Below are 27,097 nucleotides of genomic sequence, written 5' to 3'. Positions count from 1 at the left end.
GTATCAGTTTGGATTTGGAAACTTTTTTATTTCTTGTTAGTGTTAGAATGATCATTTTAAGATCAAGCAAAGAAATAGCTACCACATCACATATTATGTGAAACATTTATTTTATGCTGTATAGAATGTGTTATGCTGTATATAGTAATTCATTCTTAGATTATTTGTCCTGGTTAGATTAATATTTTCTTAAAAAAAAACATTCAACGTCTAACAAAACTAGCTAAGTCAATTGCAATGTAAAGTCTTGCATTGGTGTATATGTGTGAAACAGGGAGGGAGGGAGACCAAGACAGAGTATTACAACAAAATCATATGAGGACAAAGTCATCATGAAGTGATTGCAGATAGTGATTTTTTTAAAGAGCTTTTCAGACTTTTTCTTTCTTTCGTCTCTGCCACGTGGTCGTTGGCGAAGGTCAGGATGTGTTTCAGTGCAGACAGCAGCAGCACGTCCATGTCCTCGTTCAGATCAATCTCCTCATGGTAGTTCTTCACTGGGAAAATGTAGTTTAGAGGAACTCCTGTATTGCCACTGCAATATTTAATCTGGAAACACACACACACACACACACACACACATAGTTCAAGTTTAATAGTGTATGGAAAAAGTGGTAAGATGCATAATAATAATAATATTACCCTAGCCCTAGCCTTCCATTCCTATAATGTCAACCTTAGCAACCACCGTAGCAACCAACAGCCAGCATAGCGACCACTTTATTTGGCATAGCAACCATCATATGTACCCTATACTGTATATATATATATATATATTGCATTTTCATGCACTGGTAAGGGACCGTTCGTTATTTATAAACGGGGTCACCGGAGGGATTTTAAGTGCTTCAATCAAAAGTTCCATGACCCTCCCCTGCCTGCAAGAAAATTTTCAACGACCCTCCAGCAGTCTTTTCAAAAAAGACATGACCCTCCCCGGCCAATCGTCGATACCTAGCGCTATGGAGCGCTATGAAAACACATCGACTTAAGCAATCGTTCTAAACTCACCCTCTGCTTTCTGATCTTACACATCACACTTCACCAAGATGGTGGCCATTTCTGTAGATTTACTCACTAACATTGTTGTGGAAACACAATAAGCATGGAAACTAAATGCACACTTCCTGCAACTGCATTAGCCTACTTGAAATAATTTACTCCTCTAGTAAGTATTCACATGAAATAAAACAATAAAACATTGAGACCATTCAACAAAGCACACTGGGTAATAACAAATTCAACACATGAACTTGTTGCTATGGACTCGTCTCTAGGCTTCCTCAGTCATTGTAAAGCTGCCGAAGCTGAACATTATCCAAAACTCAATTTCTCAGACGAGCGTCAATTTGGGAGCTTGCTACACTCCTTCCTTCTCAAATGACTTGAAAAGACCGTTTGCACAATTTCACAAATAATCACAGGGACCGAAAAATACCTAACATGCCAACTTTTTCCGGGTTTAGGCCTATCATTTTAACTTTTCCCCGCTGTCTTGCCGTTTTAATATTTTCCCGTAGAATATCCCATATTACTGTAATAGCCTAGACTACTCTCATAACATTAGTCCTGCATTCTGGCCTGTCTTTGTGTTGTCCTGTTGTTACCCCTTGCCCTTCCAGAGAAACAGATGTATTCAAATCATCGTTTTGCTTGCTTGAATGCGAGAGTGATGTTAACCTAGTAGGCCTATTAACATTAACAAGTTAACGACGTGGTTGTTGTGAGAGCACGATTCATTGGCGCTTGCAGTGTTCGGCCGTAGGCTATGTCTACCTGCGCACCTGCCAGGCTAAGAGCCAAAGAAATCCCCCTGTATATTGACTCCAAGTTGGCCTACCATAACTTACCAACTCTAGCCTACACTGTAGACCATAAACTGGCTATTTATATGACCAATGTATTTGTATTCTGTATTCTGCTTTATGAGGCAGAATTACGCACTGCTACTTGGAACGTAACACATTTTTGTTGGCAGGAGAGAGAATGACAGCGATAAACAAATTGCACTTGTTGCTGGTTACCAATAAATAGTGCCTACTATATATTTTTTTGCAAACAACAAAAACAGAAAGGATGGAGACAGCAAAGCTAGAGATGGGCAGGAATAAGGTCAATTGGTAGAAATGCTTGTCAAAACTTTAGGAGCTGGATGTGTGGATGAATGAAGCACAAGTATGCTTTATAAGCATGCACACTGTTTAAAGTTAGGCTAGGCTACACGGTAAACTACAAGTAAACCAAAGTTAGCTTTTTTAGGGCTGGATAAAGTTGAGGCTGTTAGGCGTGAATAAAGTAGGCTACTTTGTTGCTCCAACCCTTCCAACGTTAATGGGGACGGATGTTGACATTTTCCGTATTTTGCGTGAGAAACCCGGGAAATCTCCCTTATTTTCATTGTTCAATATTGACAGAGCTATGGAACGAAAGAGAACATTATATGGCGACATAAATCAACAATCAAACAAGCCACTTTGATTTTTTGCTGTTTTCATTAATACAAAAGATGGGCGACCCCCCCTTCTAGACAAAAAAAGTTAGGTGACCCTCCCCTCAACAAAGAATAAAAAGACATGACCCTCCCCTATTTTCCTCCGGTGACCCCGTTTATAAATAACGAACGGTCCCTAATTCCTTCTAGTTCAAAAGACTAAAATCTTTCAATAATCTTTCCCAAAATCTTGTCAAAGTATACTGGTGTAAGGAAAGCTTTAGGCTCATTCAAGGGCTGCACAAATCTGGTTGAATGTGATGCATGTTGGCATTGTGTCAAATGAGCCTACTGACTCGTCTGTACCTGCATGTTGGCATTGTGTCAAATGAGCCTACTGACTCGTCTGTACCTGCATGTTGGCATTGTGTCAAATGAGACTACTGACTCGTCTGTACCTTTCCTAAAGATAGTGGCTACTGGAAGAGAGTTGGCTGTCTAAGAAATGTAAGAGATATTCTCACCTTCTCACGGATCATTCTGCTTCTGTAGATCATTTTAATGTCCTTGTTTACCTCACGGCATGCCTCGTCTACTTTGGACAGGATGACAACTTGAGGGATGTCTGAAACAGAAAAACTCACCAACTTAAAAAAAGAAACATTTCCTTTCCAATTGGTATGGCTGATTTCCCCAAGTTACTGTACCAAACAGAAAAGTGTCTTTCTTTTGTGTTTTTATATTATAAGGAATTAAATGGATGTGTTTGACAGAGCTTAAAGGTCCCCTGTGTAACATTTTCAGTTGTTTGTTAACTAAATCAACATTTCCCATTCATGTTTAATTATCACCACCACCAATTCGAAGTATACCTATTGGCTGAGAAATCCTCATTTACATCTACATAGCGTAGAGGCCACTCTCCGTGTGCGAGCATCATTATAAAATAACGGTGGCCAGCAAGGGACATATGAGAAATATAGCTCAGTCTTTGGCATCTGCATGCATATGTAGCAAAGGCATAATTAAGTATAAATAAAGTTTTGTCTCTTTAGTGAACTTCCCCATATCTCTTTTGTAATATATGTTAATCTTTTAATGGTTCCGTTAATGGTTTTGCTATTGTTTCCGATGGGGCATTAATTGGTGTAACACACCTGCAGACTTTCTCACGTTTTGAAAGTCTGGAAAGGGGTAAGCTGGCTTTGTAAATCCTGCGAAGTTGAAATGCTTTAAAACTGTGTATTTCTTATTTTACTTAAGATATTATCCTTTTATATGATGTAACAATGTTCTGTGACACCTCCGTTATTTTTTATTAGATTGTATGCAAATTAGCGTCGTAAATTCATTTGAAGAAAACCGATTGTTATCTGAGTAGCCTTTTGACTGGGTGCTAACGGGTGCATTACTTTGTAGGATGCCAGAACTCTTTTCGTCTGCATGTCGTCATTGATTGCCCTGTCTGTTGTCTTCCAGGTATGTTTGCCTTAGATAATTGTAAAAAAACAAGATTTGTCATGTCTCTTATTATGACCGCCGCGCAGCGAAGCGGCGGTCATATAGGTTTAGTCAGAATTTTTTTTTTTTTTTTTTTTTCGCATGCCCAAATTTCCGTCAATGATTCCCGGGACACTGAAAGACCGGGGTACACGAAACTTTGTGGGCATGTAACCCCACATGGATAGCATGGAACCATCGTTTTTCGTTTTGATCTGTAGCCCCCCGCTGGACTGGACCTCCGAAAGGAGGGTAGGGCAGACACAGTTTTCTGTGAATATCTTGAAAACCGTAGGGTTTAGGAGGACCTTTTTTTTTTTGTATGTTGATCTCAAGGGGCCATGTCAACCCATTCCATAAACACTCATTTCATGTATAGCGCCACCTAGTTAAACACAAAAAGGTAAAAATGAGGTGTTGTAATTGAAGGTATCTGTGACCTAACATAGTCAAAACTGCACGAAATTGGAAGTGTAGGATCATTATGACACCATCTGTATGCACGCAAAGTTTTGTGGAATTCCGTTCATGGGGGGCCACACAATAAATTAATTTATGTTACTATACACCAACTGGCCTGTAGGTGGCCGGAGACCGTTTTCTGTGAATATCTCGAGAACCGTAGGGCCTAGGAGGTCCACCTTTTTATGTATGTTGGTCTTAAGGGGACATTACCACTTATTTCATGTATAGTGCCACCTAGTTAAAAATTAAAAAGCAAAAAATTAGTTTTTCTCATCACAATATCTCTGGCTGACATGGTCAAAACTGCACAAAATTAAAAGTGTAGGATCATTATGACACCCTCCAAATGCATGCCAAGTTTTGTGTACTTTCGTTCATGGGGGGCCTTACAATAAAATAATTTATGTGTACATTTAGTGACGTACACCAACAAGGATTCCCGGGACACTGAAAGACCGGGATACACAAAACTTGGTGGGCATGTACCCCCACATGGATAGCATGGAACAGTCATTTTTCGTTTTGATCTGTAGCCCCCAGGGGCGTAGCACCAAATTCTGGGCCCTATGCACAAGTGGTGGCCATGCCCCCCAACCAACCAACCAACCACCGGCTGTAAGCATGAAGCATGAGGTTCACAACTAACTACTATCTAATAACACATTGAATTAATCTAACAACTCATGTACTGTATAACAGAAAATAATCTTATTACCCAAGACTTCACTGAATTTCTGTTTTATTTGAAGAATGTTTAAAAGCTAGAACATGAAATGAATGAAAACACTTTTGGCTGAGAGAACAGCTATCTATACAAATTGAACACTTTTGGCTGAGAGAACAGCTATCTATAGCTTACTGTGTGATGCGTTTCACAAGTTAGCTTTGCTACTAATTCTTTCCTCATGAACCTATATAACATTGAGCCTGCTAAGTTAAGCTATTAGCTCATAATAATTTTTCGAATTAGTAGGCTATTGAAATGTTGTGGTAGGCTATAAATCAGGCATCATGTTATTTCTAATTTTGTGTTAATGCTGTTTTAGCACCGATAATCGCGGATTCGCGGTGGTATTGAAGTGTTTTGTAACCTTCAGGAGTTCATTTCATTTGTAGACTATTGCTTTCACATTGGCCTCACCTTTCTTGGGAAAGAAGGCTGTTAACACTTGTTTTCCCTCATTTCTTTTTTTCTCCCTTTCTTGCCTCTCTTTTCTTTTCTGGGAACCGGATTTAGCTTTCTTACACTTAGACATCTTCACACCGTGACCGTCTGCATTGCCGCTTCGGCAGAATGAACGTTACTTCAAAAATGCGCCTAGCAGGGGAAGGCGGACTGAACCATTTCGTGCAAGGGAAATGTTGGCTTGGACACAATTTAATACATCAATCAACTGATGCATTTACCCGAAATATTTGCATCTATATTAGTTAATAACATTTATTAAGATCTTTAAATTAAGGAAATTATTTATTATTAAGGAAAATAAAATTCAACTCCTCAGGGGCCCTCCCCCCACATGGGGCCCGGGTAATTTATTCCCACTTGTCCCCCCACTACGACGCCCTTGGTAGCCCCCCCGCTGGACTGGACCCCCCGAAAGGAGGGTAGGGCAGACACAGTTCTCTGTGAATATCTTGAGAACTGTAGGGCCTAGGATGACCATTTTCTTCCGTATGTTTGCCTCCAGGGGTCATGTTAACCCATTTCATGTGCACACATGTGCACAAACAGATACACACACATACACACATACATTCACAGTAATCATACGTATGACACATACTCACACAGTAGACATATGTGCGCTTGCATGCACAGGCACACACACAAGCACGCACGCACACACACACACACACACACACACACACACACACACATAACATAAACATAACACAAACAATCAAGAATTTCTCAGAATTGTGAACAGGCAAGATGGAGGTGGGGTTGTATAAAATGAATTTTACATGTGAACAGAGGGCGTCCCTGAGAGCAATTACGTAACACAGGCATGGTGTTTCAATTCCTATGTCCCCGCCCCCGAAGCAGCTGGCCGCTTGGAATACATCAACGTAGGGAGCGAAAAGGGCTTATACATATGAAATCTTTGAGCAAATGTGAATAAAAGGCGCAATTAAGGTTGGTGTGAGTTATTTTAGCTCTTTCTAGTTTAGCCTATTAACAGGAGTGTCACGAACAAAGTCACAGTCGAGTAGGATGTTATATCGTCAGCTAAACTTTAGTCATACCTTAATTTTGTCACTTGAAATACGAACGTACCTGAGTCTAACTTTAGTTTAGTAGGCTACATGGTCGCGTCAAAATCGCTATTTTTCAAACACTAAGAAGGCTCGACATAACATGAAACTTCGATCAAAGCATCATCAGTGTCTCGTCACATGAACTCGAGCATTGAGAACATTGCAAACTGTGCCCTCCCACCCGGAAATAAACGTTTGCCTATGGATCTCTGTGAAGTCAGAGAGTCTGGTTTCCAAGCTTGCTTTTCAGATTAACCATTCTAATTTCTGAAAATTAGATTTATATTAATAAACGGATATTTTGGTGTTTTTAGGGTTGAATTTTAAAGGTATTGTTCAGCCCTCACAATTATTTATTATATTTCATATAATTTTAAAGGGCTATTCCCTCTGATTTAAATGGTGGGGTCTATTTTATCTTTGTCATGTAGCATAGCCACACAATAAGCCTTTTTTCTGCCACAAGGGCATCAAGTGTGAAAAAATGGTCTTCAGTCAGGGTCAATGGTGTAAAAAGCACTTGCCCATCGTGCTGGCACATGCTCTGACATCTTTGATCTTGTTGATGAAGGCTTCATCCTTTTCCTGCATGACATTGCCTGAAACTTTCTTGTTGTCAGCACACCAGAGGACGCTACTTGCTGGAATGACAGTGACCAGACAGTGAATCCTGTCACTCAGACTTGGATCTTTGTTATATTCCTTTTCCTCCTGTTGACAAGACTTTGCAGAATTGAACTGTACAAGGGAATAGAAAAATGAAAAACAACAATGTCCTGTAGTTAGTTGCAAGCCCTTTATTTAACATGCATGGTGAAAATGGAAAATTAATTTAACCTGGATGGTGAAAATTGCCAGGGGAAATGTATATGGGAGACATTAACAGATTGGACATGAATTAACTATTGCCTGTAGTTGTGTTTACCTTATAACCTTCTTTGATGTGACCCTCCAAGATTTTTATCAGGTCATCTGTTTGCACTCCATTGAAATCGCCTCTTTCCTGACCCATGGCATCACTGATGACAAATCGTAAGTAGGATCCATATTCTCCATTTTTAATTTTGTTGGTTTTGTACTGAAAATTACAACATTCTCATTATTATAAACCAGTTGAGAGACCACAAACACTGCAGCTACAAATAACAGTATGGGCCCTATCTTACACCTGGCACAACATTTCCCAATTCATGGGTCCCTTTTCAGAAATGGATAGTAGGATGTGGTGGTTATAGCAAAGAGAATAGAAGTACCAAGAGGCGACACTTAACATTCCATTGCAACAAATGTGCCCATGACCGAGCTACGCCTCCGCCATCTTGGACTGAACGCAACACAACTATCATAGAACTTAATGATACCGGTCCAGATGAAAAAGTGTCTTGCAGTATTAAAGCAAAATGATCTCTAACCTTTTCTCATACCCTTAATTCCTTAACTGTCATAAACTGTGTTGAAAAAGGCAAAATATGATGAGTATACATTTATTAATAATAATTTAGGCTTCTACCGAATTTGACAGACAGTTGATTTACGAAGCTGAGTGGGGCACTTTAACACATACCCCAGTAATGTTGGAATAACTGAATAAAAATCCTAATCCTAATGATCCTGCAGAGGAGTTGATTGGGACTGGTTGCTAAGGGCTGCTTACATCTCAGAACAGTGCGTCTTCAACTGTGCTTTATATGAACCATTCGCTATAGACCAGGTTTTCCTTAATCAGTGGCGTAATCCTTTTCAGAGGGTGATTTTTGGATCATGGCCACACCTTATGTCGTTAAGCGTCACATCCCTGGGTTTAATAAAAGTGGAGCACATGGCGAAAAAGTCATCCCCTTTATTGAGTGTAAGATTGCGTCCCGCTTTTCCGCCAGGTGTAAGATAGGGCCCACGGTATGACTTTCAAATCTTTTTTTTTTAGCCTGCATATGACCTTTAAATGTGAACTAATGGTTGGAAATTGAGTGTGATATAGTGACCAATCAATCTGGTTTACGTTGGCATCTTCTGATTTAAGTCAATGGCCATGAACATCGTAAATGGTGAAAGCACAACAACAGCACCAACTACCGACCAAGTACCAAAACCTTGGCACTTCTATACGATTTAGTGAGTATAGGCAGAGTACATGACCGTATATGAGGATGTGTAATGGTATCTGTGTAATGGTGTAACGGTCCATAGCTGTGCAGTATGTACGTTGGTAAATCTACCTCCAGACATCTTAATAGTAGTGCTGGTAGGAGAGCTAGCCTGGGCTTTTATTTCGATTGCTAGTGCGCTCGACTTCTGACCTGAGGTGATGCTGTTTGTGGGTGCAATGTTATGTAAAGCATGTGCAAGGCTGAGCTACGTGGTTCAACGCAACACAGGTTACACATGCAGGCTATATTTACGACTCTGGGTTGGAATTTTATGGTCTGACCCCTGCATTTTCTGGTGCTGTGACCAGGATCGGTTTAGAGGGGTGAGTCTTTCCCAGTTTAAATGAGATACTCACTGTCTTTGTGCAGCTGTGTCCAGCATTAGCTTCAGCTGTAGCTCCATTGGTCATTCGCCCCTGGAAGATGCTGTCTATGGAGTTGATGAAGCTGGACTTTCCTGCTCCCACTGGACCGTGAACCAGGATACGGAGATGCTTAACATCGTCATTGCTGATATCCATGCTCCTCAAATGGTCTTTCATCTCATTCCTTTTGCTGGGCATATAAACATTGATTTGCATGAATAATGTGGGCTGAATATTGACACACTGAAGAAAAAAAATATCACACGACACTACAGAGATTGTTGAAGTAAAGTGTTTGTAGTTCATACATCTGCAGTTCTAACTGCAAGCGTGTGTTGACAGTTGTATTAAATGTTCTCTGTCCTTTGAATTCATTAAATATGCATATCAGCTGCATCATGTCTCATTCAATTTTTGATGTTTTCAGTTGCGTCGCCACCAATTAGGTAATTCTTATTGAAAAACAAAGTAACCCATGTCATTTAGTCATTGACACAGCGTAAGATTTTTTATTTATTATTTACCTACAATTTTAACCATAAAAGTTGTAATTTCTTGCATAGTACCAGAGTTACCAGGCCTGTCGCTAGAAGGCAAGCAAACCAAAGCAATTGCTTGGGGCCCCGAGCTGGCCAGGGGCCCCAAGACAACGACTGGTTAAGAATAAAATGCAACGACAAACTGTGAGCGCCCCTTTAATAGTCAATGCAGTAAAGTGCAACGACACTGTTACCGGCAATACCGGCATCCCCCTCAAGGGGGCCCCTCTCAGTAGTCGCTGACAGCAGCCAGCCAGCCAGGGGGTCGTTTCCAGAAAGCGTCGTTTGCTAACTTGCGTCGCAACCTTGGTAGTACGCTCCATCGTTCTTGGATTTGGTGTTTCTAGAAAGGGTAGTTAGAACTCTCAATCGCAAACAAGGACGCAAAGTTTGGTCGTTTGAACTACTGCCCCTAGGCAGTCGCACTTGTGTCGTTCCTTGGTAGTTCTTGTTGGTGTCCGGAGCGCCTAACCAAAAATCACAACCACCTAACCAAAATTTGCGAAGTGGATGTTTATCTCGTGACTCAATGATTGATCTATCCTTTAGCTTAATTTTGATTAAGACACTGCTCCCCTACTTGGCTCATTCTTGCTATTTATGTTAATAAAAGTATTGCCTTGATTTTAGTATTATAATCTTCACAGTCCCTATCAACAGCAGTGTTAAATGGTGTAGTGGCTAAAGCAGATGACTTATTATCCCAATGTTGTAGGTTAGATTTTCTTATGATGTGAGATTGTCCTCTTGCTTCTCGCTACCTGCAGGTGAACTAGTGTGACACGTAGATTCAATTGGTTTTTAATGATGTATTGCAGGGGCGCCTGCAGGATTAAATGTTAAGGTACGCACAGACATCGGAACCCCCCCCCCCCCAACACATACAAAAAAAGCGCATAACATAACAAGCGCTAACATATTTGAACGGAACTGATTTATTGAACAGATTTATTGAACTGATCTAATGGGCACCAAGTTTTATGGGCTAAAAAAAAATCATGACTGTTTAAAAGAATGCCTATTTAAAGCTAATTCTCCTTCTACCGGTTGCATCGAATTGTTTTAGGACTTCTTCGCAGTCAATTGTCATTTCCCAATGGATGTTTAGGAGGGCAAGGCCGGTTAGTCTAGTGTCCGTCATTGTACTCCGCAAGTAAGTTTTGAGACGCCTCAATGTACTAAATGACCGCTCAGCAGAGGCCGTGGATACTGGCATTGTAAGCAAGACTTTCAAGACGGAGTGAACGTTTGGATAGAAATTTTCCGTGTTTTCCAAAGTTTGACAAATGTCATTATTTTTTGGTTGTAGCTCATTGAGCTGTCTCCACAGCTCCAGCTCCGTGTCGGCACCATTAACATCCGGCATGAGTTGTTTAAACTCCTCTTTTATGTCCTGCCATAACGTATCGATCGGTCAAGGACGAAAGTTTGTCTGGCAGCAAATACTGGCCCTTCAGGCGCGGCAGTGGGACGCAGACGCGGTCTCTCACATCGGTTGTGAGGTGGTCAATGAATGGAAGGAAAATGTTAAGTCGCCAATAGTCTTCTGGGGTTGATGTAGATGTGTTTGACCGTTTGGTCTGCAATGCCACAATGCGGGGGACAGAGGGGTGAACTTCAATTTTGGCTGCCAAAGCACAGGCCTGCTCCCACAAGTTCCCAAACGCTGTATCTCGTTTGCGTTGAAGCAGTGTTACTAAGGCGGTGGCATTAGTTGCGGCTGTTGGTAGATCGCATTCAGGATTTTGCAAACTTGCTGAGGGGCGTAAGGTACTGAAGCAAACCCTGAATTACAGTAATGCTTATGATGAAATCAAATGATTCCATTGATTTGGATAGGGAGGTCGCCGTAGCACAGCTTTTTGAGTCGCCCTCTGTCTGTAGCCTCGCCATTGTCACGAATATGCGCTCATCATTTTTTATCACAGTGGCAATGCATGCATCGTGTTGGGACCAGCGAGTGTCAGAGAATTTTTGTAAACGTTGGTTGCTTTGGTCACCTAAGAATATCTGTAGCCGTTTGGGGGAAGCAGATATGAAACTCTAGCCTGGCTAGCGTCATACCCTCATCTCAAATGAGACGGGGTCTGGAAACCACATGCTCATTTCCTCGTATTTGAGGCGTGCTTTACAAATGCCCAGAGCCGTTTATTGGGCGCTACGAATGTCTGTCAAATGCGCCTGTTCCTAGTTCATAGCCAATCGTTTCAATTGTACTTGATGACGTGACGCTAGCCAGGCTAAAAGCCTGTTGGTAGCAGGGCAAAAACATCCTTCTTGGTCACGAAATGTTTCAACGCCAAAAGTTGCTCTTCTTTCAAAGTAAACTTGCGTTCCAAGCTACTTAAAACACTATCTAAGGCTGCGTCGAAAGGTACCTTCGCTTCGGCTGCCATGTTGGATGTAAACAAACTGCTTCGGTGTGTCGCATATTCGACGTCATCGTCTTGCTGCACCCTCCCCGCTCTGTGATTGGTCCCCTATCTCAGGCGAAAATTTGCTCCATGGTTTCCAGGCTGCCTTGCAGCGCGAATTGAATCGCGCGCGCAAGGCAGCATGGGAAAACCCAGGCTAATGAAACTCACGATGTCTTGGATGATGTTCAGTGAATTTCTAATCAATGGAATTCGTGTGGAATGCACTATGGCCAGGTTCAGTGCGTGATTTCGGCAATGCACATAGGTAGCAGCAGGATAGAGATGTCTGATGCGGGCTTGCACCCCTTTCACCTTGCCACTAACATTGCCTGCGCCGTCATAGCCCTGTCCTACCATGTTCATTGGGTCTAATTTTAATTCGTTTAATTGGTCAAGCACGATCTTAGTCAATGCCTCACCTGTTGTCTCAGCAGTGGAGATGAAGCATAAGAAGTCATCTCTCACGGAATATTTTCCTGCGTCAGAATGCACGTAACGCACTGACAATGACACTTGCTCCGAATTGCTGATATCAGCTGTTTCATCTAGTATGACAGAAAACCATTTGGCAGATTGGCATTTGTGAAGAATTGTATTTTGAATCTGTTTCCCACACAATTCAATTATTTCGTTCTGAATTTGGTGGCCACAATAAGTTGCGTTGGCAGGCGCAAGTTCCAAGTATTGCTTTAGGGTGGCATCCCCCCTTGCACGGTACTGTAAAAAAGCATGGAAATTGCTTCGCTCGTCTGTATGACCTCTAAGAGCTACATTTTGATGACCACACGTATTGATCAAGTCGATGATTGCTGTTATACCATGCCTGTTACGTTCTGTTGTCTCTTGGAGGGAGCGATCCAATGTTGCGCAAATGGAAGGCTTTTTACCTGTGCATATTTGGACAAATTCTGAAGCCCGCAACTGGGCAGCCTGGTGTGCTTGTGTGGCTATGCGTTTCACAACTATTTTTTTTGCATTGCTCCAATCTCGGAGTGGCTTAGTCCTGAGAATTAACTCACCGGATGAAAACAGTATGCATGCAACACAAAGCAGGCTATCCTGACACAGACTGTAGCGCAAGGTTGGATAGTTCGACTCATTGAAAAATTCTTCTGGCACTTTTCTCTGTTTACCGAAAATCAGTGTTGTGTCTAAATTGGGTCTGCAAGACATGGAGTTTGACTGAGTCCGATGCACATTTAAGGATATTTGCCTCAAGTTTGCCAATGTCTGACAAGTCTGATGCTAATGTTAGTGGGCTGCTAACTACCTGGGACATAGCACTAGCAGAGCTTGGGGATAGTTCATCTGTCTGGAAAGCTGAGGATGAACAGCTAGCATTTATCATTGACGTGGAGGGAAGACGGGGAAAGGGGGATGAGGTGAGATTGGATTGAGAGGATGTTGAGTTAAGTTGTGAGCTTTCAGTGACAAATGCTGTCTCAGCCGGCTCCTGCGAGGGGCCTGGACAGTTAGCACTGATTGTTCCATTGCTGCTAAGGGGTGCTTCTGGAGGAGTGGAGGACTGTGTCTCAGCCTGGCCACTAGCCGTTTCAGACGGTACCGGAGACGGCTGGCAAGCAGAGGACGCCTGTGCATCATTGCATTTAGGCTTTTTAGAAAATGTTTGAAATAAACTCATTTGTTTGAAGCTTCGTTTACTCATTTTTATGCTGGTAATCGCACACGGTATGGTAGAACTACTGACTGATAGTTGCTGTTCTTCAATTTGGAGGGAATCGACACTGATGACACACAGCGAGGGGGCAAACGATACAATTTATTTTTTTACTTTTCCAGTAACCAATCAGTTGTCGTGATCACTCACACACCCCGCCCCATCTACTAGACCGGTCTCTCTATCGCAAACCCCATCCCTGCCCCGCCCCCGATCACACACAAACTTCTAAACGCGTCTCTCTCTCTCTTTCTCTCTCTCCCCCCGCGGAGCTTGAAGGTACGCACAGTGCGTACGGCCGTACAGCTGCAGGCGCCACTGATGTATTGTACCTATGGTCTCTCGATGTAGAGTAACTATATACATAAATATGTATGGTCAAAACCTATTGTTGTGTCTCGTAGGCCTACTCTTACTCAGAGATGAAAAGAAGAGATAGGATGCGAACTCCGGCCGAGCTCGCAGCGCACCAACGCGCTGCTGTTAAGCCACGAGACAGTTGATAGCCTATGGGATACCCAGATATTTGTCCAGGCTATATATTTTTTCCAACACAGATATTTAACACAAATAATGACTCATATTGGTCTGCTTAAGTTAACTGTTTTATATGCTTGCAATAGGTCTACAGGCATGAAAACTCCTCACCTTTCGCCGTTTTGAATCCAGAATAGGGGACCTACGTGGTTCGCGCAGATCCGATGAGAAGATATTTGGGGGGGGGGGGGGGGGGGGGTATGGGGTTACAACTGACTTTACAAATTATGCGCAGACGCGAACGCATCTTGATGCGTTGTAAGACAAGCCCAATTAAAAACTTGTCTCATCCAGCAACGATTATGTGAATGGAGCCCCTATGCATTTAGCCTATTAAACAGTGGAAGCTTATTTTTGCCGCGGATGCAACGCGAACAGAACGCTTGCGCTGGACTACAGATATGCGTCTGAAATGTCAGCTGGAATGTGAGCCCGGCCAGGAGAGATGTCACAGGTGGTTATAGATGTCACAGGTGGGCTAGTTGAAACTTTCAACTTCTGTAACTGTAAGAAAAAGACGTTGAGATTGGTGTAGCAACGTAGCATAGGCTGTTGTTAAAGTTAGCGATATTGGACAGAAATATAGAAATAACGAGTTCATTTGATGTAGAATACGTGCAGTTTGAGCCATCTAGATCGACAAAAGGTAAAGAAAATAGGCATACTTTATCAGTATAGCAAAGGCTAATGTGAATAACTAAATAGTTGAATTAAATGCTCCTAAACTGGGCTGGTGCGTTTTGTCAAGTTGAGAGACAAAAGCAGTGTTTGACATGGTAATGCTGTCTTTTAAGAAACGTTCAGTGGCCTGGGGCCGTATTCACAAAGAATTTTAAGGCTAAAAGTAGCTCCTAAGTGGCGAATTTAGGAGCAACTCCTAAAAATAATGGGCGTGTCACTCCTAACTTTAGGACTCCTAATTTTTTTCACTAAAAGTAATTCACAAAGCATTTTAGACCTAAAAGTAGCACCTAAGTCTGGGACAGCTTAAAAGTAGTCGAGAGGACTCCTAACCCACTAAGACCTATTCAAAAACAGCTTTTTGTGGCATTTCACGTTGCGATGTTTTGAAATGCGTCGCCTATGCGGCAACAGGAGCTTCCAATCGCGAGGGAACAATTTTGCATTCATAAAAGGGATGCAATAACGCCACCAACAACAAGCAAAACTACTCATTGTTAACATGTAAATTAAATGTAACGTTTCATTGTGAATCAAATTAAAATGGTCTCTTCTTTGCAAACGTAGGCATATGTGACAGATTAATTCAATAATGTTGCAAAGATACTGCATCAGTCCGTAGGCCTATGTTTCATTAGGCTACTACTGTAGGCTATTTGTTTTGCCTTACTCTTTATTCATTTAGGCTAGGCCCCTTTATTTAGTTATTCGTCATCTTCCGTCCTTCGAGCTACTTGTGTAGCGCACGCATTCTCAGACCTGTCACCTGTCACTCATCATCGTAAGGGAGGTGTTTGGAATCATTCCCGCGTTACAATCATCAGCCAATCAAGGTGGTCACTTCAGTCAAGCTCGTGCATGAGTAATGACGTCATCCATAGCAACGAAGACTCACTCTTAGTTTAGGAGTTGTCATTTTTCCTTACTAAGAGTAGGTCTGAAAGGCTTTGTGAATAACTTTTAAGAGAAAACTCCTAGCTAAAATCTTTTAGTGCGATTTAGGAGTACTCCTAGTGGTAAGATAAAAGGCTTTGTGAATACGGCCCCTGATCAGTAGGCATAGTCTGTGTCTACAGGGTTTAACATGTAATGTGAACACTGTTCACACAACTTTATTGGTTGGTTAAACACACTAGCACAATGCCACAATCTGTAAGTAGCCTATAGGCTGCAGGTTAAAACATTTCAAACCAATTTTACAAATTAAAGCCTAGTCTACCCTACCCAAGTTTATTTATCCTACCTGGTTTGGTCCAACAAATATTCAGACTTATCTTATTCAGACTTATTCTAATACTCTACTATGAAGTGTCCATTAGGCCTATGAAATCTTCAGAAATGTCTGATATCTTCGGGCACAAAGAAATAAATAAAGAAAGAAAACTCATAGATTACTGAGGAGGAGAGGAGGGCCAGGCTGAAGCATGTTGCCAAACAGCGCACGTGGGCCCCTTTACACTTAGGCCCAAGCCAAAAAGAAGAAATTAAGGTATTTTATTATTTTAAATCTCTGGTTTTAGGCAACTTAATACTCCATGGAAGCTATGCACTATTGGCAACAATGTCACTCGCGCTTGTTTTGCTATGAAACGGCCATTTCCCTCTTCACACGCCCTTCTCACCTTTTTCACCCCTTACCCGTTTTCATGCCTGGGTCTAGGTTTTGGCTGATGGCAATGACAATACCAGGGTCATTCTACAGAAACGCACACTTTTGACATGGCAAGATGTCTGAAAATTTCTTTCATTTTCTAAACTTCAAACTTAGACCACACTATTACTTAACTTATTGGCTGTAAGAATACACTTAAGGGACACCTTAAATATTTTTTACCTTTATTGAGCATTTATTTAAAGATTTCATGCACCGTCTATTTGTCACTGGTGTTACCTTACTCATTTTGGCAATAATTATAGCTTTTTAAAAATATTATCTCTCAATCTCTTTAGCACATGTAATAAGAGCTACAGTACAATTATGATAAGGCAAAAAACAGGAGATTATTGATTTATTTATTTTAATAATGATTGTTAAAAGTTTATTTGAATGATGTTTATTCAAATGCGCAACCATGTATTCTCTATAAAAATGAAAATATAATATAAAACAGTTATAAACAAATAATATTGCAATTGTTTAAATGTCATCTCTTAAGTCTAGCAAAATTAAATGAATATTAAATCATTATCATGTCGAATTTGACACATTTGTCTTAATGTTCCTAAAACACACAGTAACACCAGTGACATTTATGTAACACCAGTGACCAAAGATCTTGACTACTCAACTCGAATTAAGTATATGACACCAAATTTTTACATGTAGGCTAATAAAATCACATTGACAATAAGTGAAAGTATTTAACAAAGTATTGTAAACAAGAATTTCATACATTGTAACTGACAGTCACTGGTGTTACCCACATGAGGGTAACACCAGTGATGGTAACACCAGTGACAACTCTCAAGGAAAATGAAATTTACAAAATGGCTGCTACAGGGAATCAAACCACATATTGTCATTCATGGTATACTCACTAAATTATGTATATTAATCCATTTGTAATCTTTTTTTTTTAACTTTCCAAAGAATAAAATAGGTCATACCAGTGACGTCAACTAAAAGCTTCAAAGGAAAACTTAAGATAAATGAGAATATTTCTCAAAAATGAAAAGAGTCAGTGGTCTTACCATGTGTCTGTCTTCTTTGATCTTCAGGAAGGAAGTAAATAGATGTCCTGTGATGTCATCAGTCTGATTTTTTATGTCAAAATGATAGTCTTTTCTAATGAGGTAACACCAGTGACATGACTCCATGGGACATACATTTTTATCATTTTATTTGTAATATTTAATTGTCATTTTGTATTTTTATCTAATGCATATAATATATTTGATAGTTATGTATATATTATTGCAATTTAACTGAATAAAAATCATGTTTTTGACTTAAAAATATTGCCCTCTGCCTTTGTACTTGACAGTTGGGACGGGCATTTTTGTGGTGCCTGGGAATTCATAAAATTGTTTAAAAACAAATACTGTCATAATGATGGCTCAAAAAGGTGTAATTGTTCAGGAAACATATTATTTTACTTTAAAATATAAATAAATTGCAACAGTAATATGTTTTTAAAATGTTATAGTCCTCTAAAGTCAGGGGACAGAAAAGTGTGCGTTTCTGTAGAATGGCCCACCAGCATTAATCACTCGCTTTAGATTAGAAACATGTCAACATAGGCCGTGACAGAACATTTCTAGGGGGTGGGGTATTACACGTTGCCACTGTTTCCACCAATGATATGTATCCCTGCATCATCAACAACGTTGTTGGAACTACGTTGTTCGAACGTCGGAGGTAGCGAATTGCGACACAGGTACGATGCTTTCTGGAAACAGGTGTAACAGTGTCGTTGTTTGTACCATGGTGGTTGAGCAACGTCGTTGCTAACTTTTCTAGAAACGACCCCCAGGTTAGCTGCGGGAAAATATAAAACCTCGCAGTCATAATGAAGCGTCCGGAAGCCAGAAAAGAAAGAAGAGAAAGGAAGAGTATGACAAGAAAAAACAAGATAGTGGTAAGTGATAAATTACACTGGATAAAATAGCTCTACTTGTCTTGTACAAATGGTGTAATGTCGCAGCAGGAAGGCTAGCCTAGCAAAATTTTTTTATGTTAACTACCTGCCTGACGGCCCATGCTGCTTGTAACAAACTAGGACAGTTAGAGCAACTTTTTTCCGAACGGACGGAATATGGTTACATACTGTAATATGTTTATTAACGGGATAAGGAAGACGCAGATCTGTTCCAGAATCACTGTTTATCGTATTTAATGACATAACATTGCTATAGCTTTGCAATAGGTTTTGATGAAAGTGGCATAGCTTCTCTGCTACATTATACTAACTATTCGACCGTGATAATCTATTGTAGCGATCTCACCTTCAGACAAGATTCACCTTTGGCCAGGACGGCCATTTATTGGAACAGGAAGACTCAGACGCACACAGACAACTACATAGGGCAACACAGGGGTAGTCTCAGCCGCACATGCTACACACAATAAGGGTTTACTACACACATCACCACGAGGATAAGCACATGAGGTACAACCAAAGAGACTAACACGCTAACAAATACACAACATGGTAAACGTAACTACAACTATTATAATCGACATTACACATTCTAGCATTCACTCGCACTGCATTCTGGGAGACACTCATTCAACGTTAGACATGTACATCCACCGACGCTACATAACCCCCTCCCGAGCCATTGTCGTCCCCGGCAATGACGGCTCAGCTCACCGCTCGCGGCTGCGTCGGTGTCAGTCCCAGTGCTTAGTCCAAGTGACCGGAAAGCCTCCGGCTGCACGATAACCCCTCCCAACTGGAAGGGCTTTCGGCTGCCTCTGTCACGTCATTTCTTCCCCGAACAAGCACCAGAACCGGCCAGACGTGGGTCGTGGTGTCGCTTGGGCCCTCGGTTTCCCGCCGTGCAGCTGCGCTACCTCAAACAGCAGCAAACAGTCCCACTGCAAGCCGAACCCCCGGATACGCTGGAACCCCTGGACGTTCGGTAGCCCCTTCTGGCTACTGTGACAGCTCGTGGCCGTTGCCACCTGTCCACAGTGTGCCGATCTCCAGGCGGTCAGCAGTCCACGTCGAGGTCCCTCCTCGCGCTGCCCTCTTGTAGAACTTTTGTCGGCTGTCTCTCGAGCACAACGATGCTCCACTGTGGCGGGAAATGGAGACCCCGACCCTCCCAGCAGGCTCGGGACAAACAGGAACTCACACACAAAACATGAAAAACATTGCGCAGACTTGCATCAACCGGAACGTGCGCACTTCAAATCTCAACAGTCCACAAAACGATAGCTCCCAAGGCTCTACAGGTCGACGTTACCCTCTTGGTCACTAGTTGGAGCACCGCAAGCTCCCGAACTAGCAGCTATGACTCTATCACACTCTCGACCGGCAGCTGACGCTCTGGAAGTTCTTCCGTAGCTGGCGGTGTAAACCCGGCCGCTGTGGTCGTGTTCCAAGGTCGTCAGAGAGTTTGCGCTCTCTATGGATGAGATCCTCGGATGATGGCAGCATCGACATCGGCGTCGAGCCGGGAACTCCTCAGCCGGGGCCGCTTCCTCCAGCGCTGGCAGCTCTCGTTGGCTGTGCAGGGCTGGTCCCCTGCACAGGTCCCGCGCCGGGCCGGAAGGTCCTCCATCCTCCGAAGTGGCGAGCTCAGCGAGCTGGCTAGCCCTTAAAAGGACCATTGGAACATCTGCTGAGGTTCACCGCCATCTTGCTGGTCTGGTCTTCAGCCTTCTTCTCAATCTTGATCTGGCGTAGATCTTCGCGCCCCGGGAGGAGCCCATACCACTTCTGACACCAATGTAGCGATCTCACCCTCAGACAAGATTCACCTTTGGCCAGGACGGCCATTTATTGGAACAGGAAGACTCAGACGCACACAGACAACTACATAGGGCAACACAGGGGTAGTCTCAGCCGCACATGCTGCACACAATAAGGGTTTACTACACACATCACCACGAGGATAAGCACATGAGGTACAACCAAAGAGACTAACACGCTAACAAATACACAACATGGTAAACGTAACTACAACTATTATAATCGACATTACACATTCTAGCATTCACTCGCACTGCATTCTGGGAGACACTCATTCAACGTTAGACATGTACATCCACCGACGCTACACTATTTACCAAATGGGGTAAGAAAACGATAAATTCCGTGCATCAAAGCAGACTGGAACATTCATGTCTAGCAGTATTCATGCACGCCAGCTGTTTACTGTCTTTAAAGCACCAGGTGCGTCTGTCTAAGCTTAATTTTCAAACAGCAGAATGCTTAAATGCTGTTAAGCTACAAGTAGGCCTAGGTCAATGTATAACATTAGCTTGGGATGTTTTTACAGAGTAAGCATTGGTAGTTGTGAAAGCAGCTGCATCCCTTCTAAATATCAAAATATGGAAATGCTAAGATAGGGTGACCAGATTTGGGTTTGTGAAAAAGAGGACACTTCAGTGGGGGGGGGGGGATTGGCTGGCCTCAAAAGACTATTTTGAAAACATGAAAGTTTTAAATGTGCAAAAACAATAATTACAATAACAGCAGGGCTGTTGAGCTCTATACTCGCAAGATACATTTGGATGGCGACCCATCTTTAATGTTGCATAGCCTATCTCTAAATTTGATCCAAGGTGTTTCTGAAAATACATGAATCTTTTACAGTAGCTCTATAATTTTGAACAATCTGTTTTAGAGCTTAATAGTCCTGACCTATGAAAACAGTTGTGTTGATGGGGACTGTTGTGGATATGTTGTCCATTTTCAATCTATCTATCAAACCATCTATTCAATCGTGTCTGGTCTATTATTAGGCCTACCTCTTTTCAATCCATTATTATTAGATATTTCTTTTGTAAAGAAATAGGCCTACATCTATCCCTCATGTTATGCCAACATATTAAATTCACCTGAATATAGGCTGCAGTAGATAGAGGATTATTGACATCTGCTGTTGTCAGTGTGCAGGCTATCCCTTAAAGGCAGTTTAAAGGTTCAGCTAAATAAATAGCTCAGAGAATGGCAGAAGTGCCGTTTGTCATGTTACAGTCTATGGTTATGAGGTTATGTGCCATCAAAATTATTTTGGAGACGTAGGGAGAACCGGGACGAATGAAACACTTCTTAATTAAATGTAATTTACAAAGACATCGTAAAACACTGAAAGTTAATATTTTGTCTCTAGCAACCTACATCTATCCTCTGTCCAATACAGTTGCATTTACAGCTCTGAACAAAACCGTTCAAGAGTTATTTAAGGAGAAGTCGAACGTGCGTTTTGTTTCATTCGTCCCTCCTGGCTGGGACGAATGAAACAGCATGGGGGAGGAATGAAACATACAGCTTAAATTATGTAAACTTCCCACAATTTCAATATTTGACAACATATCATGAATGGTACTTCAAGTATGTGTTATTTTAGATAGATTGCTGCTGGGCTATATGTCTTGGTTCATGTCTGTTAACAACTCATTGACGTCATGGTAAAGCGCTTATCTCGCGGTTATGGAAATAGCATGCACTATGCCATTAATATAGCTAGAATAATGCATGTTTCGAATTATATAATGTTTCTATAGTACAAAATGTTATTTCACTCTGTTTTTACGTGGTTAAAGCCACCACACATCCAAATAAGTGCCCTTCATGACCGACAGGCCGTCGGTCTCCATAGGTTTACATGGCAAAACTCGACCCCCCTACCTGAAAGCCCCAAATATATTTGCATCTTTCTAAAACTACTTTTCCATGTCTCACCTGCATAAAATATAGTATAAACACAGATATGTGTGCATTGACTTAGAATAAATGGGGTTTACTGCCTGGTCGGGACAAATGAAACAGGTGTTTCAATCGTCCCGCCATAGACATCTAGCATTATAGGCTGTTTTGCATCCATTACAAACAATCAAGCAATGTGAACGTCTGGGATTGGGGAGAGCACTAAATGCTCTACTGAATAAGCATGAAGTCAAACCTTTAAATGAAAAACACTCTTTAATAATAAAAAAAAATAAACCGCTAATGATGTAAACTTGTGACCATCAAAAATCGTTTATCGCCTGTAACTCCGTGATACCAGGACGTAACAGGAAGGCATTTGGCTGAGCAACGGAGGTTAATATGCTCTATGTTTTGTCCAAATGATGACTGTCTATCATCGTTGCACTCGGAGAAAACCGGAATGTTTCATTCGTCCTCCGTTTCAATCGTCCCGGTTTGACCCTAATGTTAAGGTCGAAAAACTCTGTCACTTTAGCTGATGAGCTCTCACCCCTCGCTGCCGTTCGATGCTTTGCTGAACGTTGTGTAGCCTACCTGTAGGTCGTTGGCACCTTCATTTGCGACCGACGCGTAAGTGCCTGCTTTGCAGGTCCGGCACTCAGCTTCATGTTGATATCGACCGAGACAAAAACATGGAAATTTACGTTTTAATTCGTCCGTGAACTTACACTAAACAAGGAAGTTTGCGCTATTGAGGTGACTGACTGATCAATTAAATGTTTGAGATTACTGGGCCTATCGACCAATGACGGTAGCTAAGGTCAGGCTCTACACCCTACTCAATAGACCTCTGAAGTTCGCCTACAAAAAAGCAGCCATGTTTGACATCCGGTTTCTGGCGATTTTTCCTATGGGAAAATAACATGGGGATTTTGAATTATCGCATCTTTTAAACTCTCGCAGGGATGAAAAAGTCTAAAATGCAGACGTTTTCCTGAACACACTTTTGTCCTCTACCTTCGAGTGGATACTGTGATCTCCGTTACGTGAAGGCGGCACACTTAGAATTTTGCTACCCCAGAGCTAACTTGCAATGCAAACTTGCCATAGGTAGTTAGCTTCAATTAACAACCGGATCTCCTTATATGGGCAAAGATGGCTGTTTTGGTTCTTTTTTGTAGGCAAACTTCAGGGGTCTATGCAAAGCGAACTGTAGGGCGAGGCCGTGACTAGTATGTGAACGAAAGACATAGATATATCCATGAATGAAAGAGAGAGCAATGCAAATTCGCTGTAAACATGTTTGAGGCTAGAATAACAAAATCCCGGACGACTTTGAAATTCCGCCCGGACACATTTTTAGGTTTCAAAAAGAGGACATGTCCGGGCAAAAGAGGACGTCTGGTCACCCTATGCTAAGATATTTTCTTTCTCCCTCAAGGTGCTTTGCTTAAATTTCTCAGCCCTCAGGCTCTTCCTAAGGATACCTCCACTGATGAAGGTAGAGTGCATTTCTCTCACTGAGCTGAGCTGTTAATGTCCATTTCCAATATGCTAACAGTGAAATGGTCAAAAGCACAGGTAATTTCAGATTTTTTTTTCAATTATTTTCCCAGGTTCACCAACTTCATTCTCAATTCATGAGGAAGAAGCTGACATTGGATTTTATGGTACGTGGTGTTTTTGCAAATGTTCAAAACTAATGCACAGTAGGCCTATATGCAACAGCAGTATTTGCACTGTCAACATTTTTTATTTATATAAAGTGTGGGTGAATTTAAACTGTATGGCTATGCTGTGGTTCCTGTAGGCTTTGCGTGCGGTGGGGTGGGGGTGTGTGTGTGTGTGGGGGGGGGGCTCCATGTCCATTTTGCTTGGGGCCCCCAAATTCCTTGAAACGGCCCTGGAGTTACCCTTTGGCTATTTTCCCTCTGAAGTCCCTAGATAGGGCACAGTTTAACATCCATAGACATCGGACAACAGTCAAGACACAAGACAAATCACAAAGATTACATCAATATAAACCTTTTCAATCTTTTTCAAGAGGGATTCGAGTTGAAACGTTCAAAACCTCAAATACTTTGAAAGTAAAATTAATCAGACTTTAACTTAATGTTCTATAAAATGTTGTCTTTAAAATATGTTTTTAGTTTTTTTTTTAGTGTTTTCTGTCCCACTTGACATACAGTATCTTAGGAAAGCTTGTTTGTGCTGTTGAGATTGCCTATAATGCACACACACATACACATAACACACACACACACACACACACACATAACACACACACACACCACACACACACACACACACATACATACACACACATACACACACACACACACACACACACACACACACACACACACACTTAGATCTCAGTTAGTTGGTAGACAGTGAACTCACCTCCAGTCCAGTATCCTCCATGGTTCTTGCAGCACTGTGAAACACACACATTGAATTGAACACCAAAAACCCTTAGTGACAAGAATAGTTCCCATGAACAAAACACCTGGGATTAATCAGTTTCATAGCCAGATATTGTTAGTCTTTCATGCCTGTGAGACAATGAATCTCAATCTGGAAACAGTTGGAGGAATAGTATGGGCGGTTATGATTATTGTATCCACTAGGGGTGCTGCTGCTTTAGTCCAACAGGAAGTATGCCCTTACATGGAGAGCAGGAAGGGTGCTCCTTAGATTCTGATCCGCCCATGTCTGGCTGTTTCTGAGAGGAAAAATGAGATTGCTTATCTGGTAAAGGAATGTTCTGTTGTCATTTTGATCCTTAAGGACATGAAACATTTTACAAAATATATCAAACATGTTTTATAAAAATACACAACCTTTAAGAACAACATACCATCAACTCTTCTTACAAGTGCCACTTCTCATTTGTGAACCTGTGGGCAATCTTCATATTTGAGGCCCATATTTGTAATCCCCTGAGCCCTTACACACCATAAATAGTACAGAGATATAAACTGCTTTCAGACCTACATGTAAGTCTGCATGTTCTGCAGATGTCAAGGCAAGTTTGGGCCGTATATCTGAACAACATAACCGGCTATTTGGAATTCTAAACTTAGCCGGCTGTTACACTGCAGTCCGACGGACATCAAGTAAATGGGGCTGGGGTCAAGTGAGGTAGAGGGTTGTTGTTGCATTACTTCTTCATCAACCTTTGTCAATATGCTCACATAAGGGGGTATATATACACATTCTGTATAAAGTGATTTTGGTCCACCCATTTTTTTTGTTAAAGTGAAAAAGCGCAAAGCTCAGCTGGTGAAAATATGTTTTTTTCTGGAGCTGGATTTACAAGGCTGTCAATAGAAGAGAAAAGCATCCTGGAAATCTTATGGAAATCTTCTGCTCCAAATCTAATATAATTCTTCACTCGTAATTGTGGACAGTGTTGTGTGATAGAAAATAACCAATTAATTGTTACTAAGTCTTTTCCTTCTTACAAGGTCCGACGTTTTAAGACATTTTTAGGCCTTACATATCGAAAACAACAAAAAAGTACAACATTTTTAGATCTTTTGTAAAAAGTTTCTTATTTTCATTTGCACACTGTTGAAACCTACATTGTAAGAAAGTACCTTTGTGTGTCCGGCCGTCCCGTCTTAAGGTCCGCTGAGAAACGTTAGATATCGTCGCACAAAAGAAAATGAACAAGAGCAGAAGGATTCCTTTGAATGTGATGATTTGATATGCTGTGGCATCAGGTTTCAGGGGGGGAGGGGGATCTTGCGCAGGGGCGGTGGAACACGAGGTGGCAGTGATGGCATGATAAGATGAGAAGAATCTTTGTTGTCATTGCACATCAGGTATAGAATGAAATTGCAGTGCTTCTTTGGTCAGTGCATAATAAATATAAACAATAAAAAGATAAATATAACCAATACAACAGAGAAGTAAGCAATACATTGTTTACTCATCATAGTGCACACACACTTTATGAGTTCAGAAACCTGATGGCCCAGGGGAAGAAACTGTTTTTGAGTCCTGTTCTTGAGGCACCTGTAGGCCTACCATAAGGCAGGAGGTTGAACAGGTGCTGTCCTGGGTGTGAGAGGTCGGCAGTGATTGCTCTCGATGGTGCTGTGGTTAAAGGCCACAACAGTTTCTCCTCCAGATGAAGAACCCTTAGGGAGTAGGAGTTGCTGTCAGGCCTTTTTTACCACCGCAGATGTGTTGGCAGTCCAGGAGAGGTCCTAAGCTATATACTGTATGTCCCAAGAAATTTGTAGGAGGACACCCGCAGAACACCCCATTGATGCTCAGTGGGGCTGGATCCCCCTTGTGTTTCCTGAAGTCTATGACCATCTCCTTAGTTTTGCTGGTGTTGAGCAGCAGGTTGTGGTCAGAGCACCAGCCTGCCAGCTTATTGACCTCGTCCCTGTACGCAGTCTCATCCCTTCCGCTGATGAGGCTGATGACCGTACAGTAGTGTCATCCGCAAACTTAATGATGGTATTGGACGGGTGGATGGGTGTGCAGTCATGCGTATACAGGAGAGCCTGTGCTGAGGGTCAGGGTGGGGGAGAAGGTGGTGCCTACCTTAAACGTTTGAGGGCAGTCAGTCAGGGGGAAATTGTCCACCAGGATGTCAGGGATAATGGTGCTGAATATCGAGCTGTAATCTGTGCATAAGGGTGGCATGCAGATGGGGTGGCAAAGCAAAGTCTTTATGCTGTTCACACACGTACAGTATGTTATATAGATGGTGTACATAGGTCTTATAATA

General features: G+C 41.8%; 1 protein-coding gene across 2 annotated transcripts; it reads right to left on the bottom strand.

Moving 5' to 3' along the window:
• Positions 1 to 7: 7 nt before the first annotated feature.
• On the bottom strand, positions 8 to 26,058 carry LOC143137004 (interferon-induced protein 44-like). 2 transcript variants are annotated; one of them, XM_076297552.1, is made up of 8 exons: positions 25,950 to 26,058; positions 25,018 to 25,072; positions 24,751 to 24,784; positions 9,162 to 9,360; positions 7,584 to 7,736; positions 7,183 to 7,396; positions 2,956 to 3,056; positions 8 to 549 (listed from the first exon to the last, which is right to left on the bottom strand). In XM_076297552.1, exons 2-8 carry the CDS (start codon positions 25,058 to 25,060, stop codon positions 331 to 333), a joined length of 963 nt encoding a protein of 320 aa, XP_076153667.1. In that variant the 5' UTR covers positions 25,061 to 25,072; positions 25,950 to 26,058; the 3' UTR covers positions 8 to 330. The 2 variants fall into 2 exon arrangements, with proteins under 2 accessions (XP_076153667.1, XP_076153668.1); XM_076297553.1 differs by having other exon boundaries at positions 25,935 to 26,036.
• Positions 26,059 to 27,097: the final 1,039 nt, after the last annotated feature.

The sequence above is a fragment of the Alosa pseudoharengus genome, unplaced genomic scaffold, assembly GCF_046254945.1.
Source record: "Alosa pseudoharengus isolate Yale_2024_CS ecotype anadromous, Long Island Sound unplaced genomic scaffold, YU_APseudo_1.1 YU_APseudo_1.1_scf_1, whole genome shotgun sequence".
Classification (NCBI taxonomy): Eukaryota; Metazoa; Chordata; class Actinopteri; order Clupeiformes; family Clupeidae; genus Alosa; species Alosa pseudoharengus.
Note: the sequence above shows the minus strand (reverse complement) of the source record. Positions and strands in the feature narration are given on the sequence as shown.